Source organism: Petaurus breviceps, unplaced genomic scaffold, assembly GCF_028583685.1.
Source record: "Petaurus breviceps papuanus isolate PSGF00001 unplaced genomic scaffold, PetGlider_PUasm1.0 90977, whole genome shotgun sequence".
NCBI classification, from domain to species: Eukaryota; Metazoa; Chordata; class Mammalia; order Diprotodontia; family Petauridae; genus Petaurus; species Petaurus breviceps.
The window spans coordinates 39,654,748-39,665,038 of record NW_027187391.1 but is presented as its reverse complement, the minus strand read 5'-3'; the positions used below and the strand labels follow the sequence as shown (position 1 = coordinate 39,665,038).

The 10,291-nt window shown below is 39.2% G+C and overlaps 1 protein-coding gene across 3 annotated transcripts in view; it reads right to left on the bottom strand.

Annotated features, from left to right (window-relative positions):
- LAMA4 (laminin subunit alpha 4) overlaps window positions 1–10,291 on the bottom strand; it is a 199,246-nt gene that overhangs the window by 70,132 nt on the left and 118,823 nt on the right. For all 3 annotated transcript variants that reach the window (XM_069077020.1, XM_069077018.1, XM_069077019.1), the window contains 2 exons: window positions 7,689–7,800; window positions 1,043–1,210 (listed from right to left, as the gene is read on the bottom strand). In XM_069077020.1, the coding sequence (XP_068933121.1) occupies window positions 1,043–1,210; window positions 7,689–7,800 (280 nt within the window). The remainder of the gene's footprint in view (window positions 1–1,042; window positions 1,211–7,688; window positions 7,801–10,291) is intronic.

Genomic DNA, 10,291 nt, shown 5'->3' with positions numbered 1-10,291 from the left:
ATATTTGTAATCTCTATAGGCATTGTGAATATGGCATTGCTGATACAACATGCTAAATGACTTGTCCAAAAATCACAAGGGTGATAAGCATCAGAGGTGCTCGAACCCAGTTTCTCTGATGGTGGAGCAAGTGTCTTTGTTACTGTATCACCCTGCTTTTATTTTGTTTTATGTGTGTGTGTATATACACATACACAAATGTATAGATATCATATATATGTGTATATATGAATATATTAGAGATATGTACAAATAGTTGTGATATATACATGTATACATGGTCATACACACTGACATATAAAATATAAATGTATATATGTGTTTACATATACATGTATAAACATACACACATATATAAAGAGAGAGAGATAGAGGGGGGAGGGAGGGAGGAGGAGGAGAGAGAGAGAGAGAGAGAGAGACAGAGAGAGAGAGACAGAGAGAGAGAGACAGAGAGAGAGAGACAGAGAGAGAGAGAGACAGAGAGAGAGAGACAGAGAGACAGAGACAGAGAGACAGAGAGACAGAGAGAGACAGAGAGACAGAGAGAGACAGAGAGAGAGAGAGACAGAGACAGAGAGACAGAGAGAGAGAGACAGAGAGACAGAGACAGAGACAGAGACAGAGATAGAGAGACAGAGAGACAGAGGGAGGGAGAGAGGGAGGAAGAGAGTGCTGCAATTATTTGTGGATATCTCTAATCTCCCTCCTTACAGTACTGTCAACTCCTGGGAACTTGTCTTAAGTAAACTTTGGGGCTATCTCCCATACTGCCTCCCGTGATGCTTTGCATGTCTTATGTAAGCACTTCCTAATTTTTTGGGCTGGATTGAAATGGGTTGATTGAATAGTAGGCAGGCAAAGTTACTTCTAGTTCCACTGCATCCTTAACAACAAGTGGCCATTATGAATGGTAGCAGAAGCAGCACCCCTCAGTCTGCCTTGGAATGCCAGGGTTTGAGTGCTTTTGCGTGGGAAACTACCTCTTCTCTAGGACAGACCAACAGTCAGGCTTAAGAAGGGGCAGTTGAATATCAAAACCTACATTCTTGCGCTTCATCAGCCTCTTCATCCACAAGGTCCCGTTGAAGAAGGAACGGCTTTCGGTTCCTGATTTCTTCCAGCATGTCCTCTGCTATTGCAAGCTTTTCGGAGATTTCTTCTGGGCTGAGGTTGTGCTCAACTCCATAATATAGCATCTTGCTGTTGATCTCTGAAAGAAAGAACCGTTGTTCCTTTTGAGCATAGAGAAAAAGCAGGAAGGAAAGCCTACCTAGCTGTTTTTAAATTGTGCTATAGGTGTGACAAGACGTGTGGGATTGTAAGTAATGGCCAGAACCCACAGGAGGTAGTGCAATGAGGGCTTGATCCTGTTGTAGTGCTTTGTCAGGGGCATCCAAAGAGCAAATCACACAATTTGGAAAGGACCCCAGTGAGTGCAACTCATATAGGACTAGGCATCACCTTTATAACATTCCCTAATCTTCCAGGCTGAGCATGAAGACTTCCAATAGTGAGGGATAAATCATCTCTTTGGGTTGCCTATTCTAGTATCAACATTGCCCATGCAAGTATTAAACAGGACATACCCTGTTTGTTTATCAAAATAATAGAATAAAAGTGAGCCCATTATGGTCCAAGGATAGAGAGAATCCAAACAGAGTTAGCTGCTCTTTCCAGATTCAGTCATGGTATTTGTAAATTGGAACTGAAGGAATGAAAAATTTGCATGGTGTCTACCTACTGTTTTTCTGCAGCGGGCCAAGACTGCCAATATTTAAGATATACTAATCAGGCAGTGCTAATCAGCACTTTCTGTGAAATACAAATATATGGAAAAATATTCTGAGGGGCTGTAATTTATGTGGTATCTCTCCACACTCCCATCTAGCCTCCATTCAGTTGCCAAATTGATATTCCTAAGGCATAGCTTTGATCTCTTTTTATTACTCCTGTGCTCAAGAAGCTTTTGGGGTTTCCCTTTCCCTTTAGGATAAAATATAAACTTATCTGTTTGGAATTTAAAGGTCTTCACACTCTTACTAGTGGCAGAGTGAATAGAGTTCTAGGTCTGAAGTCAGGAATCCCTGAATTCCACTATGACCTCAGACAATTACTACCTGTGTGACCCTGGGCAAGTCACTTAGCCTCAGTTGGTCTATTTCCTCATCTATAGAATGGGGATAATAACAGCATCTACCTCCCAGGGCTATTTTGGGGATCAAATGAGATAATATTTGCAATGTGTTCGGCATAGTGCCTGGTATACAGAAATGTTAGCTATTATTATTGTTACTACCTTTTCAGGCCAATTATATACTATTCTTCTAATATCTATCATCATACTGGCCTGCTTGCTCTTCTCTATACATGATATTTCATTTCTCACCTTTGGATCTTTGCACAGGCTATCCCCCATGCCTAAATGCCTTCCCTCCTCATCTCTACCTCTTGGAACCCCTAGCTCCCGTGTCCCAATTCTGTTCTAGTGCTATTTCCATTAAGAAATTTTCCCTGATTACCCTAGTTGTCAGTACTACCTTCCAAAATCATTGTGTATATACTTTATACTGATGAAGGAATACTTTCTAGTAGATTGTAGAGAAACATTTTTTCAGCTGTGGGTTTGGGTTAAATTGCTTCTTAGGCACCTTGAAGCAGGCAGCTAGAGAGTACACTGAGATGAGTTGAGTCAGTCAGAAGTCAACAGTCATTCATTAAGCATTTACAATGTGCCAGGCAACTGTTTTAAGTGTTTAGGAAGATCTGAGTTCATATCTTGCCTCTGACACATATTGACTCTGGGAAAGTCACTTAATTTCTCTCAACCTAAGTTTACTCATGTGTAAAATGAGGAGATTCTTCCCCATTTTAGATTTATAATCCTTCCAGTTCTGACATTCTGAGTGATTTGAATTGCCACCAAGAGACCTGGAGTCTTGGTAAAATGTTTCAGAACCCTGGAATGCTTGAGTGGAAAAGGGCCTTAAAGGTCTTCTAGTCCAATTCTCTCATTTTACAGATGAGAAAGCTGAAGTCTTGCAGAGATTAAATAACTTTATCAGGGTCACATAGACGGTTAATGTCAGACTTAGGCCTCTTGACTCCCAAGTGAGCCCCTCTGACCAGTACATCATGCTCTGTGATTGCCACCTCTTTCTAGGATAGCTTACCAGGGAAAGTTATTCTACCTTCAAAGCATAAATAAAAAAGTCTCTGGGCCTTACTATGATTGATGTGGTTGGCAAGGGGTGATGGGTAAACAAACACTGCAGTCCCACAAATCAGGCTTAGATCAGGGAACTGGGCTGGATGTGAATAATAGCTCACACATCCCCATCAGTTATTTTATAGACTGTTAGTCACAAGGAATGTCGCCACAGATGCCATAAAGCATTCATATATGCTGGAGGAGGGGAAGAAAAATAGATGAAGAGGCTTTTACTGCAAGAATGGTTGCTGAAAAAGCTATGAGGATGTAAGGAAACGTGGGACCAGATAAAGTTTATGCCATCACTGAAATTAATATTCAAAACACCCACAATTGAGAGTGAATGTTGCCTAAGAAAGAATGTTATTCAGTTGTGCCTGACTCTTTGTGACCCCATTTGGAGTTTTCTTGGCAAAGATAATGGAATGACTTGCCATTTCCTTTGGTGGCTCATTTTACAGATGAGGAAACTGAGGCAACAGGGTAAGTGACTTGCATAGGGTCACACAGCTAGTAAGTGTCTGAGGTCTGATTTGTACTTACGTCTTCCTGACTGCAGACCTAGCACTCTATCCATTGTGCCACACAGCTACTCTCACCTGCCTTTGTACATCTTATGCTACTCTCCTTCAATAGCAATTAAGAAGTATTTTTAAGTGCTTACTGTGGGTCAGGTACTGTGCTTGGTATTGGGTATATAAAGACAAGAATTGAACAACAGCTGTTCTTGAGGAACATATTCATATTATGTAAACATATCTATATATTCTAATGAAAGAGATACCATATACACACAAAAAAAGTCTATGCAGAATAAATACAAATCTGGGAGCAGTGAGAAAGGCTTCGTTGGGGGCGGCTAGGTGGTTCAATGAATAGGGAACTGGTCCTGGAGTCAGGAGGACCTGAGTTCAAAATCCAGGCTCAGACACTTGACACAATCACTAGCCATGTGACTTTGGGCAAGTCACTTCACCCCATTTGCCCTCCAAAAAAGCAAAAAAAAAAAAAAAAAGAGAGAGAGAGAGAGAGAGAGAGAGAGAGAGAGAGAAAGGCTTCATTGTAATGTGGGGTTTGAGCTGAGGTGTGAATGCTGTAAGGGATTCTAGGAAATAGGGGTGGAAGAAATGGGGGAGAATCAGTTTGAAAACATAGAGACAAGAGATAAAAGGGTTATGTGTGAGGAAGAGTGAAGGCTTATTTGCCTGGCCTCTAAAATGGAGCAATATATTAGGACCCTAGAAAGGTAGGTTGGGGTCAGAATCCTAAGAGTTTTAAAAGCATAAAAACATAAGTTTATATTTGAAACTTGAGGCAATAGGGAGCCAGTGAAATTCATAAAGCAGGGGTGTGACATAGAGACCTTCACTTTAGGAGAATCACTTTGGCAATAGTGTGGAGGATAGATTGGAGAGAGAAGAGACTTGATACAGGGAGATCTTTTAGGAGGCTATTGTAATAGTCCAGGTGATAAGGCTTTCATTTATTCTATGTTTGAACCAAATGACTAGCTAACCCCCAAACATCTTCCCTTTTCTGCATTTTAAATAGTTTATTAATTACTTTAAAACACTATGAAGAGGGGCGGCTAGGTGGTGAAGTGAGTAGAGCACTCACCTAGGAGTCAGGAGGACCTGAGTTCAAATCCAGCCTCAGACACTTAACAGAAAAACTAGCTGTGTTACCTTGGGCAAGTCACTTAACCCCAATTGCCCTCCAAAAAGCAAAAACAACAACAAAAAAACAGAATTAGAAATCTTTGGGGTGGCCAGGTAGCACAGTGAGTAAGAGCACCGGCTCCAGGGGTGACCTGGAGATCAAATCCCGGGCTCAGACACTTAGCACCCACCCAGAAATACCTGGCCATGTAACCTTGAGCAAGTTACTTAACCCCAATTGCTTAGGGGTGGCCAGGTGACTCAGCGAGTAAGAGCACCAGCTCTGGCTCTGGTGTCCGGATGACCTGGAGATTGAACCCCGGGCTCAGATACTTAGCACCACACCCAAAAATAACTGGCCTTGTAACCTTGAGCAAGTTACTTAATCCCAGATTGCTTAAAAACAAACAAACAAACAAAAAAACACTATGAAGAACAAAACCCCCATGTTTTTTATATGAATGTAAAAGTCTTAGAGAGTCAGGTAGAGATTTAAAATAATTTTCATTTGTTTTTAACATGATAGGCATCAAATGAAATGAACCAAATGTTTTACTCATAGTTTGATATATCCATTGGACTGAGATATCCTTGACATCTTAGAATAAAGATAATAATTTACTACTGTGGTTTTCTTTACTTTCATTTGCTTTGGGGTATGCTTTCTTTTTTTTACCTATCCCTTTGTATAGAAAAAAAAAATAATCCTGGAGAATATGAAAACAGCAGCAACAAACAACCAGAAAACTACCTTTTTTATTCCTAGCCCATACCATTATTCTTCACCTGAGAACTTATAAAATCATGTTTGCTGGCACTAACATGGGTATGTTTTGAAGGTAAAAGAATGCTTTCGGAGATTAAGTGAATTTTAAAGTTGCAAGGTAATAATAGTAACAATAACAAATGGCTACCATTTATAAACTTCTTACCATGTGCCAGGTATGGCAGCTAGGTGGTGCAGTGGATTTTACTCAGAGTTTGGAATCAGGAAGATTCGTCTTCATGAGTTCAGTTCCAGCCTCAGACATTCACTAGCTGTGTGACCTTGGGCAAGTCACTTACCCTGTTTGCCTCAGTTTTCTCATCTGTAAAATGAGCTGGAGCAGGACATAGCAAACCACTCTAGTATCTTCACCAAGAAAACTCCAAATGGGGTCACAAAGAGTTGGACATGAATGAAATGATTGAACAACAACAATGTGCAGACTGAGTGCTTTAAAATTATTATCTCATTTGATTTTCACCAGAACTTTGTGCGATAAGTACTACTATTTTCCCTATTTTATAGTTGAGGATAGGTAGGATACTGAGGCAAACGGAGGTAAGTCATTTGCCCAAGTCACACATTTGTAACTATCTGAGACCTTACTTGAATTCAGCACTTTCTAACTCTTGACTCTTTATCTACTTTGTCACCAAGGCTGCCTTATCCACTCTAATCCATATGTGAAAAAGAATCCTTGTTCTCAGTCACTGCTCTATTACTGAGAAGCAATTCCTACTGATACAGCAACCACTTATACTGATACAACCCAAGTTAACAAAGCTACCTGATGGGAGGGAGAAGTGCTTATAACACTTTATGATATAGGTACTTTCTGTCAGATTTGGGAGACTTTGAACTCATTGTATACTTTGCCTCATGGGCCACCTATCATGCTATGAGCTTATGACAGTTTTCATTAACCAATTTCCTTACATTGACTATAGGCAGTGTCTTCTCTGTAGATGTCAAAGGGAAACAGTCTGCACTTATGTGATACCAAGGTGTGCAATTTCCTTTTGTGGGGAAGTATCATGGCATTTGATTTCTCTGAATTAACTGAAAAGCAAAACATTCTGAACATTTCTTACTAAAAATCATCAGCTATTAAATAAGCATATATGTTCTAAAACTCCAAAGGAATCAGATTTGAACTTGAGATTTTATTTGCTAGGCCAGACTTGGACTAGATGTTTAGATTGTTCTTCCTTTTCATTTCTGCCTAGGAATGGGACAGCTAGGAATTTGTAGGTGATGGGTGAAGCTATTTAGGTGCAACTTCGAGAAGTTGGGGATGTACATCTAAAACATACCTTCTTCCATAACTTTACTGACTTTTTCCTAGTTGGTTTACTGATTTCTCCCAATTTGGATTTTTCTATTTTTTCCCCTCCCTATGTTTCTTTCCAGTGGAAAAGTAGGAATTTAGTATAATTGCAAGATTCCATTCTGCAATAGCTCAGTAGGAATCCTCTGTATGCAGAGGCTGAGGGGTCTGAGGGAAGACACCACGTATCTGCCTGTCAGCATTGTCTCAACATGGTAGACTTGTGTAATTGATTTCTGCTTCTGTGAAGAGAAATTTTATATTTTGGATTTCATTTTAAGAGAGCTCTCAGAAGGAAAGATTACTAGGGAAAAAGCCTTAGATTGGAAGGGAGTCTGACATTCTGGCCCAGTGGTGTGCTGGAGTCTGTTAGAATTGTAAAGTCAATTGCTAAAGTTTCAGAGTAAGCATTTGAACCTCAAAAATCAGCAAACACTACAAATTAAGGCTTAATACATTGTTTTGTTGATTGTCTAGACTTAAGAAAATGATGGAGAAAATGTTAATTTAAATAGGTTTTAGTGGTACATTTTCTTTTCCAGATTTTTTCCAGATTGCTAAATATTTACCAGCATACCTCCTCTTTGGCCCCATTATGGTCTTTTTTCAAAAAAAGAAAATTTTCATCAAAGTATTGAATTATTTTTTGTTAGGTAATTTCAGAGCTGTGCTATTGATACAGTAATAATGCAAATATTGCTAAGTTGAAGCAGAGGAGAAAATATTTACCTTGGATCTTATCCCTCATATGGTGGGCTTCTTCTACAAGCTGGGTTGCATAGTTAATGGTATCCATGGTTTCTTTCTGAACCAGCTGGCTTTTTTTTGAGGCTTGATTTTCCTATGAATAATACATATAAACACAAGATTAAATTTGTGAACATGGACCTTCTTTGTATGTGTGTGTGTGTGTGTGTATGTGAGATAAATATTCATTTCCCAGGAAAACAGAAGTTCAATTAGTATATGATCTGAGAAGACACATTTCAAGACTGATGTGATTACTGATTCTAGAATCAGGAAATGACTCAAGATGAGATCACATCTCTATGACTTTAGTAACATAAACTGAAGCCTGTCCTAACCCCTCTTTATTCTAGTGCTTTCCCTTGTTAATTATTTCCTAATTAATCTCTATATTGTTTTGTTGTTCAGTTGTTTTTCAGTCTTGTCCTTCTCTTCCTGACCCCCATTAGGTTTTCTTAGTGGTTTGCCATCTCCTTTTCCAGATCATTTTATAAGTCAGGAACTAAGGTAAACAGGATTAAATGATTTGCTCAGGGTCTCTTACAGCTAGTAAGTGTCTGAGGTCAAATTTGAACTCACAAAAATGAATCTTACAGACACATCATTCTATCTACTGTGCCACCTAGAGGCCCTGTATATAGATTATTTGTATATATTTGTTTGCATGTTGTCCCCCTAATTAGATTACGAATTCCTTAAGGACAGGGACTATCTTTTACCACTTTTTCTATCCCCATGGCTTAGCAGACGCCTGGCATGTAGTAGGTGCTTTATAAATGTTTACTGGTTAATTGCTTGATGTCATTTTCCCCTTGAATTTATGTAACACCTCCTGGTTGCCTGACTTGTAGATAAGCCAGATCAATATATGGAACAAAAAACTGAAAGTTCCAAAGAAAAGACTGCAATGAGGTGAGGCCAACTAACAGTGTTCCTGGGTTGTTCAATCACCATTATGCCTGAATTACAGCAGAGATTTCAAGGATTATGCTCATTGGGCTAAATACTGCTTTCAGTGCTTCATTCCAAATTTCTATCAACATTGATGGTACTTGTGTACAAATAATTACTCATGCAGATTTGGCTCCTGGTGAATAGTTCTCTTCTGAACAGTCAATTCTATTCCCTACACTTGGGATCTTATGTTCAAGAGCTTCAAAATATTGTCAAAACCAGTGTGTGTGTGTGTGTGTGTGTGTGTGTGTGTGTGTGTGTGTTAGTAGGGGAGGGGGAATTAAGCTGATCTCAGGAAATAGAAATTGTTCAAGGCCTGAATATTTCTTTGTGTTTTGTGCACAATGTGTGCAGGAAGCATTCATTTCTGTTCCTATTAGAAACACTGAATCCTTTAGTGTATTCACAAAGAAGAAGGAAGTCTTTGGCCTGGCCTACCATTTACTTTGTTTTCTTGACTTTCTGTGAAATACAGTTTTATTTCCTAATACTGAACAAGTTGCAGAACCTGAATGAGGTGCAAGATGAAGCCATTGCCCTGGTATCCATAATAGCTAATGTTTATAAGAGAGACAGTGTGGTGTAGTGGATGGATGACTCTGAAGTCAGGGAGATCTGGATTCAAATCCTTCTTCCAACACATTCTTGGCTGAATGACACTGGGTGAATCACTTAACCTCTCTAACCAAATTCCTAAGACTACAAATTGCTGATCAGTATTGGTAAGAGTTTCCTTACCTGGAAATTACCTATAACGAGGATTGGCAAACTATACCCTGAGGGCCAAATTAACCCACCATCACTTTTCATACAGCTAAGAATGGTTTTTGGATTTTAAAATGCAAAGACCCCTGCCTTATACCAATGACACCACAGATTCAGTCTCTATCTGATCCCCAAATGTTTGTAAAATAAGGTTTGCAAAATGCTTATATTTATGGTATCTCAAACGAGCCTCATAACAAGCTTTGGAGGTAGATGCTATTCTTGTCCTCATTTTACAGATGGGGAAACTGAGGGCCAAAGCCCCTGAAATGACTTGAGCCTAGTCACATAGCAAGTAAGTAACAAAGGAGGGAATTTGAATCCAGGTGCCTCTCAATTTTCTCTAGTTCCATCCCTCTTTCCATTATATTATGTTGCCTTTTATTGAGAAAAAGTAGAATCAACTGGGATCAATGGAAATGGTGAACTCATAATGACTGTCATGATTTGTTGTGGAACTGGAAGGATATTTTTTCTGTAATGTCTTTTTACTCCCCTCAAATATTCTTTGCCTCATTTGCCTGGACAAGGCTTAATTCCTTCTGATTCAATAATTTGATTAAATACAATAAACATTTATTAAGTACCTACTAAGTGCCAGGCTAAGTAATCAAGATACAAAAGACAGTCTCTGCCCTCAAGGAGTTTACAATCTAATGGGATGGCAAAACTGAGACACCTAGAGAAACAAGAAGGCAGGAGAGGCTTCAAAACAAATGGTACCTGAAGATTTTATGTTGAGTCAATTAGTCAGATTATTCAGTGTTAATTTAGAATAAATGTTCACACTTGTAGAGGGTCTTATATTTTGAAATGCTTTCCCTCGACCACCCTTTGAGGTTAGGTTGGCAATGAAATATTGGTAA